A 17,170-nucleotide genomic window follows, 5' to 3' on the forward strand; every position below is an offset into this window, starting at 1 on the left:
TCAACGGACTCATGATCCTAAGTTGTATTTTTAGCACCGGCACCATAATCATTTATTGCATTGCCATGCTGATTTCAGATTATGTGGTAAATTCTTTATGTCTGCTATAAAATGTAAAAGCAGCAGCGTTAGGCAAAGGGCATTGGTAATGTGATTTATTATGTTTTCTACTGTCAGACATTATACAACCAAATGTGCCCTCATAGTTTACTTCTATTACATCAGTATCACTTAACTTAATTCAAAGCTTTACTATTAAATTCCAGTTCCCATTTCTAAGCACATAATTCTTTTGGAATCAAGCTTTTGGTCTTTGTAGTCGACTAATAAGCTACATGTCTTTGTGATAGAAAGAAAATAAAGCAGGACAATTACTTTGACAAGCGCTCTTCATTAAAAAGAAAATCCACTCCTCATCCAGAATTGGGACGTGTTATTCCCATGACTTTCACTCTGAGCTCACTTCATAATGATCCAGTTCATTCTGTGTGAATGTGGACCGTTCTTCACTCTTGAAACCACAGAGCCACAAATCTCATGAGGACCGGTAAGCTGCTGCATTGACCGTGATTGTCAGTTACAGTTAAAGTGATGGATAGATGCAGCTTTAAGAGCAGAAGGAGAGGCTGGTAGGAATGGCTAGGTCGTAGTTGAGACAATACATTTTAACAATAACTGCCATGTTTTTTTTACCATGATGGACCATTTTGCATATGGCAATGGCTCTGTAGTTATGGAAATGTAAGTGTGAAGAGAAGTAAGTCCACACATGGCATTGAAGACTGATGTACCAGCAGTGGAATTGGAATTAACGTTTCAACAGTTTTACGATACTTCAGTTTCCTGGTGTCCAGCAGCATGTCATCAAGTCTGTTGGAGAAAACTGACAATAGACCTGCAATGATCTTTTATCCAGTCAGACAAACAGGGCCTCAGCAGAGGTCCATTTTTTTTGCTTCATGAGTAATTTTTTGTTTTCAATAATATACACTCAAATCATATCTCAGCCAGAAAAAATAGCCAATTATTTTACATGAAAACAAACAAAATGCAGCAAATACTTTATTCCTGGTACAGTCAATTTAACACTGGAATGATTTAAAGGGAAATAAGCAGAAGAACTGCCCATGTTTATTACTACTGATGTGTGTGATGTTAACACAACGAAGTCGTCAAAGATATTGCTTTTATAATTTCACAATTTTTCCCAGTTTAACTTCAACTGATTGATTATTTAGCAAATTCAAAATCATACAATGGTCGATCTAAACATAAGGCTGCTGTTATATTAGGCTAGTTCCTAAACACACAGCAGTGGCCCAAATCTGATTGTTTTTTTGCTCATATGTGACACAGATCTGTTTTATTCACGACAGTGAGAACAACACAAATCACATGGAATCTGTCCAAATCTTTTCAATTCAAATTTGGGCTACTTTCATATGTGTTCCTAAATCAGATACAGATCAGATTTTATTTTTTTGCACTGCAACCTCAGTCTGACTGCCTTATCGGAATTCATGCAACTTTTACGACTCAGGAGATGGGTCACCTGAACTCCGTGTGTTGTTGCAAGAGTCTTGTGAAGAGGTGGACCACGATGATTTAAGAATTAATATTCATAAAATAATGTGCTATATGGCAGAGGAGCTGGACTAATGAATATAATACATGTATTCTGATGCAACACACGTAGTGGCCACAATGTCATTGAGAGCAGAGCACTCATAAAGTATGAATATATAATCTCTTAATAATAAGCAGCAGTATGTATAGCAAACCTTGAGGACAGACTGAACATCCGTTTCCTTCACCTGCTGCATAGATCAACTAAATTAAGAACAGGGAATTTTATCACAGAGTAAGTTTGTTTTTTGTCGTGACTCGAGTCCAGCTGGGATCATTTTCACCAGGATATGCCAGGTGTTGGTCTAATCAGAAAAGTGGTGATCACCCCCAAAACTAATTTCAGACCATGCCAATATATGGTACCAGTTGAACATTTCATTGTATTCACAGGAGATACACTTCAATTAGTCAACTCCTGCTCCACATTACTGTGTAAGTGACAAGAATCATTTGTGGTCACACGTCAAGTTAGATACATTGATTATGAAGGAGTGCTCATGCAAACAAACCTCTTCATGTGGTGTCCAAATATGGTAGCTGGGATAGAACTTTACTGCTTTTATGGACACCATTTTTAACCTTTATCTAACCAGATTTTTTTGTGAGACTGAAATCTATTTTGTGAGATAGTCCTGGACAAAATGGCAACACAATTATGTTACATAAACCAACACAGAATCAAAAAACCAGAAGGGACAGTGATGGAGAGAAAAAATGTATCAAAGCCAGACATTAAAATAAACCATTTCATGAGAAACTAAACATTGGACCATTTCCATTCACTCATTTCAGACATTAAAAAGGCTGACAATATATGAAATACATGTACATAGTCATGACATTCTGAAACACAATCACATATTAATGCAAATATGAGGCACTTGGGTGAATTGTATACAGGATGCTTCACTAGGAAAAAAAAAAAGAAGACGAAGAAGACAAGGACAGAGTGACCTGCACAGTTATTGTGGTGATGAGGTCATTTCATTGTGGCTGCCTAAAAACTAATGAAACCTAATAGTGTGATTTTTCACTATAAGGTTTCATTAGTTTTTAGTTTAAGACTTTAAAAAGGAAATTATCCGGCACAATCTTCTATCACAGCATGTGAAAAATGGCGGTGAGATGGTTAACAGACAGTGGCTGTGGGAGAAACAAGAAAGTCACAGAAAGGGTGGACAGCCTTTAAGTGAAAAATAAGAAAATATTTAGAAAGAAATCTGATGAATAGATTTAGTATTTTTTAAAGCATTACAAATATTATTATCCATTTAAGACTAAACAAGACTTTACAAAAAGGCATTTGTTTTGGATGAAAATCGATTGTAATCTATTCCTTATCTAATCTGCATGGATTTATACAATACATCAAGTAAGACAGTGAAGGATTGACTTTCCTGCTCTTTCCTTTATCAAATCTATACCACTAATATGAGTATGTGATGCATCTGCACGTATACATACATAAATATAGGAATGTGAGATGGACTTACAGTTAGATTGAAGTATCCCCATACAGGATCAGCTGAACAAAGAGATACTCGTAGCAATGGCTGATCCCAAGGGAGTATTTGAATAGTTCAATATTTTGGGAAATATCCTTATTTACTATACCACTCTCATGTCTGTGCGTTAACAGCTGGAGCTGGAAAGACATTAGCCTTGCTTATGCCACATCCACGTCATATGGGATGGATGGTAGGGATGGAAAAGATTCCCATATTAACGACTTGCGAGTGTTCACATCATTAAATAACTCAAGACGGTTGTATGATTAGAAATTGATCGTGTGAGAGTTAAAGATACTGTGCATTAACAATACAAGTCCATTACATTTAGGTTTAATTAGTGTACATTGAACAACAAATGTTGGCTGACGTAAGACAGGCACTTCTATATCATAGGGTCCAATATAGACTCAATCACAATGTTTGAAAGAGGCGCAGATTTCAAACAATTCCAAAAAATACCAGAGTTGTTTTTCAGGCAATGTTTTTTTTTTGTTTTTTTTTGCCAAGCGATAGCAAGAGATTTCCTTTAACAGAAGGCTGAGGAAAATGAGTTATAGAGCAATTCTGAAACAAAATCAGAACAATGCAATTGGAAACAAAGAGACTGCTCATCCTGCAGGGAGGCGAGTCCTGTCACAAAGAAGTTTTCAAAATGGTGGCTCCTGCCGAGCTCTCCCGCACCTGAAAAGAAATAAAAAGGACGGCAGCAAAAGACTATTTTCATGTAATAAAGGCCAGACAGAAAAAAGATGAAGCCACCATATGGTGAGGCAGGGAAGCTAGGTTGGGACTGTGCAGAAGGACGGGGACAGATATAGAGAGTTAATGGGACTCAGGTGCTGCTCGTTGTCTCATCAGGCCGCCCCTCACCTCCCTCCGCCGCTTGACCAACAACCCAGCTCGGCCTCGCTTTGCCACACACATCGATCTTTTAGTGGACTTGTTTCTTTTCTCTTTTCCATTCCTTTCACGTTGATGTGTTTGAATGTTGCATCTTCAATTAGTTTCAAAGCTGTAGAATATAGACAGAAACTAATTTGAAGCCCCTTTTTCTTGTTGTTTTTTGCACCGCTGCAGGGACCGCTAGATTAACTATTCTCACTATGTGTCACTTCAAATGCTTTTTACAGGTTCCTGTGACACTACCACAAAACAAGAAACATCCCAGAGACACCATTGTGTACATACAGAATATATACTGTAAATTCTAGTTGATTATTTTCCCTGGAGACTCTGGATCTATTATCATTTTACACTGAAGAGAAAGAAACACTCGCAGTTGTTAAAATGAGTCCGATGATGAGATTATGGCACTTTTTCAGTGTATGAGTGATAATGTTGTTTGTTTTGATGGATTGTTGTATGTCAACACTGATGCTGATAATCCACACCATCTTCAAATTGAAAAGTCCTCCACATTAACACAATATTTGCAAAGTATATGAATATTTAAAATCACAGCTTGAATCTACCAAAACTCTCCCAAAAAAAAGAAAATGTACCAATTATAATTCAGTCCTCTTGCATAACAATGAGGACATGTTTTTCCCCTACATTCATCAACCTCCCGCTGCTCTCCACTCTGAGAGAATGTTAGATGCTTTGCCAAAAGTGTTGTGTTCCTCTCCTGCTGGTAGAATGACAACCCCCCCCCCCCCTCACCCCCACAATAGGTGAAGTTCCAGGAATGAAATAAGTCAACTATACAGTAACAACCAGTGGAGCACTGTTGGAGCACAAAGACAGCTCGTCCGATCTCTCTCCCGTTCTGCTTGAGAAAAACAAACCCCAACACAGCGCCCCTGGTTGCACAACCGGCTCTCCATTCAGTGCTGACATGAACCCAAGGGGCACCCGCTGTAACCACGTCAAGTGCCTTCAGCATCTTTGAAAAGATTAATGAGCAAGCTAGCGCACTCCAAAAGACTCCCCTGCTTCCTCTCTTACTTTCTAAGTAATCCATTGGGAGTTGAAGTCATTACCTGAGATGCTACGTGGGTGAATTTTACTTTAAAGTCTTGGATTTGATAAACATTCCTCATTTATATAATGACAGCCCAGCAGACTTTCATAATATGCAGAAAGTGGCAGCATAAGTGTTATTTTGCCCAAACAACTAAAACATTTATCAAAATGAAATGAGAAAATATTCGCCAGCTGAGTTTGTCTGTGTATTTGCAAGTAAATAAAAAGTGGTTTATCAAATTTTTATTAAATTTGTAGGGTTTTTTTTGCAAATCAGCCAATTTAACATTTTGCCTAAATTGGAATACAGCTCCTCTGTCCAATATGTAAATATTTAAACAGCATTAAGTAAGATGTCATACAATTAGCCCTTGCACCATCTGTCTTCTGCCCCAGTCTTTATTCCCAGATGTATTTTCTTATTTTTCAATCCACCAGCAAGCAGATCGGCCCCACGTTCCCCAGAAGATAGCTTCCCACCTGCCCCATGACAAGTTAATTAAATGGAAAAGAAAACAAAAACCAATTAAAACTTAGAATCCATCTTTCTGCTCTTTGCACAAAGCGCTTAAACTGAGAAATATTGCATGCATGTAATTCTACTGTTCTGAAACAATAATGATAAGGCTTTTCTTGCTATGTTCACTAAGAACCAGCACAAAAACAATGTTTCTTAAAGGTAAGGTATGAAAAAATGCCCCACACCCATTAAACACAGTGGAATAGCGGTGATGTAAAATAAATTAGAACATTGCTATTGTTGCAGCCATGTCAACTAAAGTCAAGTTTATTTACATAGCAAAAAATCTCAATGTCTCAACAGACCAACATCAAATATGCCCTGGGATTTTTGTTGCATGACATTCCTTATCTCTCTCCCCTCATTTCCTCTCACCTCTCTACTATCCGCTATCAAAATGAAGTCAAAAATATATTTTTTAAAGTCACAACATTTGTGTTTATTTCACCCGGCCCAAGCTGTGTGGGAACAGAAGGAAAGATGCCTCAAAGCTTTCGGAACTACTCATAGTAATAGGATTTTTGTACCATCTGAAATGACATTCATGTTGTTGAGAATTCCATTGCATGCATTTAAATGTTTCCCTCGAATACATAATCTATAGAGATGAGATAATTTAAGAAATGATATATATTTAAAGACAGCCTTTGTCACTTTTTTTATGTACTCGTTTTTGCCTCCTGATTGAAATTGATACACATGTTGTACAAATTGGTACAATGTAGTTGAGTTGGATTAAAATGAAGTTACATGAGATGAGCATAGGTGTCAAAAGTATTCACATTCATTACTCAAGTAGAAGTATAGATACTAGGGTTTGAAAAGACTTTTGTAGAAGTTGAAGTATCAACTCAAGCTTTTTACTTAAAAGTGTAAAAGTACTGGTTTTAAAACTACTTAAAATATAAAAGTAAAAGTAATGTAAGGCAGAGATCTTCAACAAGGGGTCCTCAAAGTCATTGCAGGGGCCCTCCAAATTATTGTAAATTTTTGAGTCTTTTTATTATCTTTGAGTCTTTTAAAATTAAAATGCCTTGACATAATTCCAACATATTATTAGCAAACATAAATTCCCACTGATGATAAGCTTACTGGCCTATAAGTAAGGTAGTCCCTAAGATATCAGCCCACAGATACAGTTAATCCTAGATTTACTGTGCCACATACAGTATGTCACATACAGTATGTAACATTAAAATATGATTTATAAAATCATGCCAACAATTAATATTTTAATAGCTTATGAAAAAAGGGTATGTAAGAACGCTTTAGGTTGCCCTAACTGTTATTGTAGGCCCAGTTTAATATGCAACTTAATTTGATACAATATGTAGTAGGTGGTCCCTGCTACATCTCACTTTAAGTAAAGGGGTCCTTGGCTTAAAAAACATTGAAGACCCCTGATGTAAGGGGGAAACAATGCCATTAAGGACAACAGCTTAACCCCAAAACGTTAGGACAAAATCATATGACTATAATAATGTTATATTAAAATAATACCTGCAAACTCAGAAGGGCTGAAAAAGGTGACACATCTCTTCTGTGTTTTTCAGACAACGGCAGCTACAGTCTGGTGTTACAATCCTCTCCAGTGAAATACAGACACACTTTACACCAGGGATGGCGAACCTGTGGCTCTTGAGCCGTATGCGGCTCTTTGCCTGCTCCTTTGAGGCTCTTACTGTGTACTGTGTTATTGGTGGATTTTTTTTTTTACTTTTTGAAACATTTCAGATAAGTAAAAAAAAAAAGCATTTGAATGCATCTGCCAATACATTTGCCAATTATTTTAAAATAAAAAATAATGCAGCGGAGGGTTTTTATGGACAGATTCTGCAACCTGAGGAAAAACAGCTTCCTGATTAACCCTTTTACTGCTGAATCAGATTGTGTGAAAGCCCCTCTAGTGACAAATGAGTGAAAGAGTCGCTTAGAGTGGCCACAACTGAGTACAACCAGACCTAAAGAGGATTGTGGATAACAAAGACTGTCAGGTTTCACACTGAGTCAATCTAAGAAAGAAAAGAAAAAACTATGAAAACTGCTATGTATTATGAATGTCATTAGATCTGGAAGTCACTGTTGCTGTTGTAATGTGGACGTGCATGTATTGTGTGACTTTTTGCTATGGTGCGTGTCTTTTTGTGGCTCTTTATGCTAAACTGGTTGGCCACCCCTGCTTTACACCGTTTAGCTCTCAGAATTTTAACCGTGTTTACTCCAGCTGCTAGCTAACCGTAGGCTAACGTTAGCTGCTGCCAACTGTAGTGTTAACTAGCGTCCCGTGCGGCGATGTTCAGTTCCCTCTAACGTCCGTTTTCGGAGCCCCAGAGAGAAGCGCAGGCATTTAAGTGGCACCTAAATAAGGCACCGAAATCAGCGTTGCTATTCGGTCCGGTAGATAACGGTCGTTAAGGCACCGGTGGCGTATTAGCACCGGGTCTGTGCAGGTTTGATGGATCGCGAACAAACCGGAATGACTATGTTTATACTTCTCATCCAACCACAATCAAATTCACTCTATCCGGATGGAGCGATCTGGATAGGGTGTTTTTTTTTTTTTTTAACGATGACGAGCCGGAATGAAAACAAGCCGAACTGAAATATGAGTAACGAGGCTATTTTTAAAATGTAAGGAGTAGAAAGTACAGATAATTCCGTGAAAATGTAAGGAGTAGAAGTAAAAAGTATGCTGTAAAATAATTACTCCAGTAAAGTATAGATACCCAAAATTTTTACTTAAGTAAGGTAACGAAGTATTTGTACTTTGTTACTTGACACCTCTGGAGATGAGATTAGATTTATTGCACATTGAAGTCTCACAGACACAGACATCTCAAAATTACGACCATGATAACAAAAACAACTTGTAAGATTGGTTCCAGATATTGCATTGTGATGAAATCCTGAATTTGCAAAAAACAAATCTATATCAGTAACACGTGTACACATGTTAATGTTCCCTTTATTTTATCTTAAGACAACTACTAATGAAAGAAATGAGAAGGAAAGTGTTCCTTGGTAATCAGTGTGTATATTTGCACATGACCCTCTCGTTTTTGAGTGAAATATAATAGACAGGTTGTTTGAGTCTAAATAAGTACAGGCAGGGCTGAAGTGCAGCAGAGAGGAAGGGAGGGGGAAGGGGGGAGGGGGAAGATGGGATGGCTCTTTCAAAGTTACCAACAGCAGCTTTAATGCAGCATTTTGAGTCTCACTTCAGTTCTTTGTAGTGGCTCCATCAACATGATTCATGAGCCAATGACCAGTTTGTTCTGAGATGATGTGAGCTGATTAAAGATTTAGATTTTCATTGCAGGATAAAGTTGCATAATCCAAAATGGCAGTGCTTCAGACTTTGATGTCGATAACTGGGACCAGTCCAGATAAGCTTTTCTAGTTTAAAACCTGGTTTTCTTTTCTTATTTGAAGTTGATTCTGACTAGAACCTCCACTGTCTTCCTTTCGATTCACAAACAGCAAAAGGTTGTAAATGACGTATACTGATCGCATCTTGACAACACAAGAAAAGGAGAGTGTCTTCACAAGAAACAAGGGGGAAAAAAAAATCATTCTCCTCACTACCCAATAGCTGATTCATATAGGAAACATGATATTAAGATCTACCCATTACAGACGCTTGAAGTGTTTGCAAAGACTGATAACTGGTCTTTCTTTCTGGTCTTTAAAGTGTAGCTGGTGATGATAATGAAGCATTATTATTCATGAGATCCAGAGGGGTTTAAGCTATACTCAGTTTTAAAGGGTTTGAAAAAGAGAGCTGCCACTTTAAGCCTTAATGTTTGATGAGCTTCGACCTAAGTACTGCAATTACTAATAGTGACTAGTTAGTTTATCAATGGAAGAAAAGGCTGTGTGTTGGAGTGCAAATGCAAAGAAGACAGTATAAAAATGATGGTGCTGACAAAAGAAAGGAGCAACATTGTATATAATCCTCCTCCATTCTTTGCCAAAACCTTTAAATGTAAAAAGACTGATACATTACCTGAAGGGAATCCACATTGGGAGAATGTGAACATAAGGTTATTAGCTTTCAGTTTTCATCTGCAGTCACTTTCTATACTTGCTAGTAAATGTCAGGCTTAGCTGATATGATAATGCAAAAAGGTGCCACTGAGTGCAACCTGTGCGTTGTTTGTTCTCCGTAGCCTGTTTTGTTTCTCCCTTGTCCCTTTAACCCTCCTCCCACAACCATCCTTCACCCTGTTTGCAATAATGTTCCTGACATTTTTCCGCAGGACTGACTCAACCTCGAAAAAAAAAAGCAAAGATCAAGAGGAGATTGTTTGATTATTCACTGACATGTGTCCTTTTGTACGATAGCGCCAGAGAGGTAGAAACAAAATACCTGGAAGTTTTTTTTGGCAAACTTTAATGTGTTATGGTGTGAGATGCACTAGAGCGCTGTGGCTCCATCATCATGTTTGAACAGGCATGAATATTTTAATTGCATGCTTCATTTTAAACTCCCACATTTTCTGAGGAACTCGGTTGTTTACAGGCAATTTTCCCAGTGCCATTATGTCAAATGGCTTGCCAAAACATCGACATCATAAACTGAAAGTGGCACCAATAAAAAGAGTTGCAGTCGACATACCGTCCTGAAATTTCAGATTCATTTAGCTGTGAAGATGGTATGAAATTATCATCATAATAGTAGTCATTACTTTGTGTCAGTGAATGCCTGCTTGGCTCAGTCTGCTTACATTCGGGGAAGGACTCAGGGAATGATGAATATTGTCAGACAAGCAATTCATTTTGGTAGCTCAGGTCAGCCAAGGGAATGAATGGCTCAGTGGTTAGAAATGATATTACCATTTCTTTAATTTCCTGTCAATTTGAGACTTCCACTGTGTTGATATTAGAGAGACTGTTTGTTTTTATTATTGAGATGGAGCAAACATTTAAAAAGGAAACATTCCTTCTTTACAAAATGTACCAGAGTTTTGTTGCATCTCATGAATATCATTTGCTAGTTTGCATCTGAAAATGAGGACATTTTCTAAATCATTCCAAAGTCCAGCAGCCATACAAAAGCATGCATGCAGGGGGAAAAAACAACAACTCTGAGCTTTTCTAATTGTATGTCTTCTGTAGGTCTTTGACACCAGATAAAAAATAACGTCAGAGCAGGCAGGGTATCTATTAAGAACTCACAATTGTATTTATAATAACCTGTAATAAGAAACAACTTCCTCCCAAAGACTGTGTTTATGCACACAGTCCTGTGTAACACCTGATTAAGGTGACACTAAGTGGCAGCTGATTATACTCCTCTTCATCCTCATAACTTGATCATAAATCACCTCTTACACATCAACAGAAGAAGGAACTTACTGATATTTTAAGTTTTTTACCAGTTATATAAGCTGTTGGGGGATATTAGCATGTGTCACCTTTGGTATCCTGAATAGCATTGCACAATTAGAGTGCACACAAACATATCCAACAAGTACTTCAAGGAGGTTTTTGTGCTCCAGATTTGTTTTCAAGTGATTACAAGCATCTCAGTGTCAAATCTGAATTTAAAATCTGCGGCTCTCTGACTGCCCAGCTCCTGGTGGAATTTACATAAATCCCACAGTAATTTTGAAATAATTTGAATCTAAATAGCAAAGGGCTGAATAGTCACCGAGTAATGAGAAGTAAAATTGGTCATCTGTTCACATCTTTCACTATCAGCTTCATCAACAGGCATGGCTGCTCCCATTCATTGCAAATAATCATATTTAGAGGTCAGTTCCCCCTTCTATGCAGTTTATTTAACGAAGAGGCATGAATGTTTCAGTTCAAACTGTATTCCTCATCACTCCTGAGACAGAAAGGCTAAATAGCATGTGAGCCATCTCTAAATGCAAATTCAGTCTTGATTAAGCTTCATTTTCATTCTGTGGAATAAATACACTTTAAAAATCTAGTTAGAAATTACCAGATTTTAAATAGCAATGATAATTTATTAGTAATTTGAGAAGGTAGATTTTCAGAAGAATTACGGTTTTACATGTTATGCAATGGCAAACAAACTCAGATGGAAAAGGTAATAATAAAATATTCAATTTCATAAAAATACTTATTGACTTCCATACTTCTTGAATACAAGAACAATACATATGTATATTTACCTCTTCTCAAAAGGTTATTTCCAAGCATTTTGCACAGCATTCATAAGACATAATCTAAGATCCTCTAACTGTTGATTATGAGTCCTGTTATTAATCTGTGAATGGCAACAGGGGTCTCAAAGGGGAATAGTGGAGCAAAGTACTGGGGTCCAAGACATAAGGAGGGCGCTCAAGAAGCCTGGAATAAAAAGAATAATGTTTAGCCTCAATAGTAAATTAGTATCGGTGGCTAAAGAAGCTAGTTTAACAGACTATTCTTTGTATCTAAAACAATATTGAAGCCCCTTGTTGTCTCCCCCAAAGCTTAGCTTGTTGATGCATTAAGCGTTTCTCTTCCCTCCATATTCCCATATTATTATTAACATTTAAAGCTCTTCTTAATCTTTCCCCTGCTTATCTCACAGACCTCCTTCCGACTTCTCCTCCCGCTGCCTGCGGTCTTCATCAGCAGGTCTACTGCCAGCCATCAACCTCAGCACAATGGGTGCCAAGGCCTTCTCCCATGCTGCACCCAAACTTTGGAACACACTTCCCCCTCACATCCGCATACTTGACTACATTACAGAATTCAAAACTGCTCTAAAACCCTTTTTAAACTAGCTTACTCACTTTAACTGCAAGAACAGCATCTTATTACTTTATACCGATCTTAACTTATTGCCGACCTAAGCTCTGTTGATAACGGAGCATAGGTCAGAAATGACTTAATATGTTTTACTATGTTTTATTACTGCTGCTTTGTTGCTTATTGTTTTATCACTGATCTTATGTGATGTAAGGTGACCTTGAGTTCCAGAAAAGGCACCATTAAATAAAATGTATTATTATTTGTATTATTATTACTGTGGATGTGAGACAAGGTGAACCCATAAAGTGGTTCCTACAAGTTATCAAGCAAGCATTTGCAGTGGTTAACACTGAAAGAATTGCATCAAACATGAAGAGTGAACACTAGCTAGCAATGTAAAACATGACTCCTGTAAAGTCTTGTTTACTTGTCTTTTATTATGAAATACAGCAAGCATTATATTCCAGCTCCCAAGCAAACCTCAGTGAAAGCATATCAGATTTATTTAAGCTTAAAAGTGGAACAAAAAAGGTCATTACTTATTACAACTAAAGCCTGATTTATGATTCTGCATTGAATTTACGACGTAGGTACGTACAGTATGTAGGTACGGACCCTACGCCTTAGCCTGAAGTGCACCTCTCCAGAAACGTAACTACATGTCGCGGTGACGCAGAACGTTTCGAAGCTAAACCCTGTAACTCACTCGCTCTACCACACACTCCACACGCACACACACCGGCTCTGCTATTCTTTTAAAAATATATGCTAGTACTATGCAGACACGCCAGTGCACAAGTATAAATCCTCACAACGGCATAGGCCACTTACATAGGCTACGGCGTGGGCTCTGTGTAGAGCCTATGTACAACCATAAATCCACCTTAAGAATGCAGGTATTTGGTTTTTAGTCCATTATTTGTACAAAGGGTGCCATTTCCCATCTCTCTTTGTCCTTCATGTCATTTTCCTACTGTTGACTATAAATTAAGGCATAAAATGCCCCAAAAAATATCTGTACATGCATGACAAATTATGCATTAAAAAGAGAAGGGGGCCCACTGAGAGGGTATATGCACAGAGCCCAAATGTTTGTGCTACGCCCCTGATGGATGGAGTCACTGCAAGTCAAAGAAGAACAACTATGTACATGACATTGTAGACAATGTTGTATTTGCAAGCATAGTGTGAATCTCTATATAGATATCGGTGACATCAAATATATGAGTTGTGTCTTTTACAATGCAGCTTTGGCAGAAACATCCCTTTATTTCAATACCAGTGTTTCTGAACTCTGGTCAGACCAGAATCATATCAGTATGATAAAGAACAGAAACAAACACAAATAAATTCCAAGGATTAAAAGAAGAAAATCGGTCTACTGGGCTGAAAATATTTTCACAGGAAATGGACATCTCTGCACAGTCAGAGAGCAGAGCCTGACAACACTTGCAGTGTGCCAAGCTTCAGTATCATCCCTCTTCCCATTAGTCATGCTGTATGTGACTCTGTATTAGGTTGTTCCATAAGCTCTCAATGAGAGATTGCATATTTCTACATGGCTGGCAGTGCAAATTATTAGCATAAGCAGCACTGGTAAATGACTTTTTGTAACAAAGCAAATACCAAACTGACTGTGTAGAACAAACACTGTGGGGCAAACAATAACTTCAGAGAGAACACACAGCATTGGGCTCTTGAGGAATATCACCCTGATGATTCTTGCATAGTTTTAACATTTTACTGATTCATTGCTGTTACTGTGTTAAGTTTGCATGTGTCTGTGCCTGCAGCTGTGAACCTCACTGATGCCTCAACAGTGCCACCTTTTGATCAAAGTTACTAAGCAAGCATTTTTTTATTCAGGTTTACTCTTCAAAAACAGAGACTGTGAATCTCCAGAAAACATCTAATTTGGACAAATTGACCATTTCAGGATACACATTAGAAAAATGAAAGACAACTATTATCCTTTTACTGGCTTTCTGTACATTCTAGCGAGGAAATATCGCTCAGCTGAATCTTTCCTGCTGGCATTTGGCTTTAAAGTCTGAACACTACTGAACACACTTGAGAGTTTCTTCTGAAGTTTATGAGCGAGGATTCCGTCCCAGTATTTACAAACCAAAGAGCCCCCCGGCTGTAAAATCTTCTCAGCCAAGTCTATCAAAGACAAACACATTGTGATGAGTTTCTCGTGGTCCATTTCATGGAACCCGCTGGCATTGGGCGCCATGTCGCTCAGGATGACATGAGCCCGGCCGTTGGGGAGCAGCTCCAGCAGCTTGGTGTGCGTGACATGGTCGGTGACATCATGACTGGACAGGAAGTGGGCACCGTCCAGAGGTGGTATGTTCAGCAGATCAATGCCAACAACTGTACCATGTGGTAATGCTGCATCTAGGATGCAAGAAAACATTTCAACTGTATTTACAAGGAAATTTTATGTTTCTTCCATCAGATTTTATGTACCGTGGGCGGACACAGCAGTGTGGTTATGTAACAAATCCACAGGTGATAAAGTGCAGGTATTTCAACACAGATAACAGCTAATTATAGCATAGCATTACCTATTTGGATAAATAGAGTGCGGTCATATTTCATAACTGAATAGTCTGTTAGCTGTTACTTCTTTCCCTGTGGAACAAATAAATAAATAAATACATTTTCCAAAATGCATTAAAGCATCCTATACTTAACTGTTACACTAATATTACTCAAAGTTAATATTAATATAGAAATTACCATACTGGATGTGGTTTTTTTTGCATTTCTTTAGCAACATTATATTTCTGCTAACCAAACTGATCCAAATGTTGTTATGCAAACTGCCTATCTTCTAAGCATTCAGTAGTTTCCATTAGTTTGAATAAAAATCTACTTGTTTCTAAAGGCCCTTGAGAATGGTAATCCATCACATTTAACATACCTTCTGCTTTTATAATTGTTGTGTGGTAATTTAGTGGAGACTTTTCAGAACAACCTACACTTACAATAATACAACTTTGACCAGACTAATGTAGACATGATAGTTATTGTTACAAGTGTTTGCATGTGGATTTTTAATGAAGTAAATAGAAACCAAAGGCTGACTGCAAGGTCGGAGGGGGGGGAAATCAAAGTCTAAAACCTTTTAAAAAATGTAATTAGCAGTTGGGTAAGGAATACAGGATTTGTATTACATGGACTAAAACATGCAAGAACACTTGGTATCAGCTGAGTCAACTACTTTAAAACATACTTTACATTGTGTTCAATGTTCTCAGATACTACAAAACCGCAGAACATTGATGTGGTTCTCTGATTTGCATCTGTGTGTAATGTTTAGAGGCTATCCCAACTGTAATGTACAGTGATGCTTTATAACGCTAAAACTCAGGAAATGAGTCTCTCATAGCTGCACATAATTATTTATTGATTATTTAGTGCATAAACTCTCTTTTTATTAGTCTTATAATGATAAGACACAATAAGGATGATCCAAAAATTTGAAAACGTGTGTCCATCATTTATAATTTACTGCAGCTCCAGCCTTTTAAACTGTGGTAGTATTGTTGTTCCTTTACTGTCCATAAATTCCGACATACAGTACCACAATAACAGCATATGATATTACATGATTACAAGGATGGGCAGACACTGAATAAAAAGTCATACCAAATTTGGAGGGAAAAAAAGCTAATTTTCTGTATTGAGTCAAATATATGATTGTCCATATAATTGTTCATGTTGCTATTTTAGTCAATGAACTTGGTTTTCTTGAAAAATCTGTCCAATAGTTTCTTCAGTATTATTTATACCTCCACAAACAACAGTAGTGACGGATATTTATAATATGTTGCTTATTAAAGTCAAAACATTGCAGGAATAGTGACATTTATAAGGATCGACTAATACATAAAAGCTCCAATAAAAGATAATGTAGAACAACTTATCCAATAAACCCGTGCAAGGCCCTATACTAACTTAAGGAGTGTAGGCATTTCACAGTACTTCAAACCTAAATTAACTGAGAAGAACAAAATAGATAGAAACACAATACAGTATGATGAATTGAATCATAAAATCATATCTGGCATAGCCTCAACAGCACCTGAAGATCACAAGCTTCACAATACTGCTTTAGTATTGTATCAAACTGTCTGTGTCATCTGTGTCCCGGTTATTTTGTCCACTCCTCACCTCCCTCAGCTGTCCTGGCGGAGTTGACTCTCTGGACCGCCACCTGGCTCCAGGCTCCAGGTGCAGCTCCGCAGTCCACCACACTCCATCCAGGCTGTAAAAGCCTGAACTTGTTATCTATCTCCAGCAGCTTGAAGGCACTTCTGCACCGGAAGTTTTGTGCGTGAGAAGCTTTGACATACGGGTCTTTGAGCTGCCTCTGCAGCCAGCGCTGCTCGGCGGGAGTTTTACCCTTTAACTTCTTCATTAAACATGACGAGGAGTGGAGAGATCTCCTCTGCAAGGAAAAGCACCACATTTTTTAACTGGGGATATCTTATATATTGTCTATGGGAAGGTCATGGGTTTTTATTAGCGTTAAAAGAACGGGGCAAGCTCGTGGAGCGCATGGTAAACTGCGCCTGCGTGGAAATAAAGACAAACACTGCGTCAAACTTATATGTCCCCTTCCTGCAAAACACTGACGACGAGAACAATAGTTCCTACCTGGGATAGCCATGTTTCGTTCAGCTCAGTATCAAGGGAACAACACTTTTTTTTTTTTTTTTTTTTTTTAACATGGAAACTGTTTTTCAGGTATTCATCACGTCCCACCAACACTACTGTAATACAGTAATTTTCTATTAAGGGCCCTAGACTTTGGAGAAACATA

The 17,170-nt window shown here is 37.8% G+C and overlaps 1 protein-coding gene across 1 annotated transcript; it reads right to left on the minus strand.

Annotated features, from left to right (window-relative positions):
• Window positions 1–12,753: 12,753 nt before the first annotated feature.
• Window positions 12,754–16,952, minus strand: mrm2 (mitochondrial rRNA methyltransferase 2). Its single transcript, XM_028599680.1, has 2 exons — window positions 16,519–16,952; window positions 12,754–14,736 (listed from the first exon to the last, which is right to left on the minus strand). Exons 1-2 carry the CDS (start codon window positions 16,814–16,816, stop codon window positions 14,303–14,305), a joined length of 732 nt encoding a protein of 243 aa, XP_028455481.1. The 5' UTR covers window positions 16,817–16,952; the 3' UTR covers window positions 12,754–14,302.
• Between the last annotated feature and the right edge of the window lie 218 nt (window positions 16,953–17,170).

Source organism: Perca flavescens, chromosome 15, assembly GCF_004354835.1.
Source record: "Perca flavescens isolate YP-PL-M2 chromosome 15, PFLA_1.0, whole genome shotgun sequence".
Lineage (NCBI taxonomy): Eukaryota > Metazoa > Chordata > Actinopteri > Perciformes > Percidae > Perca > Perca flavescens.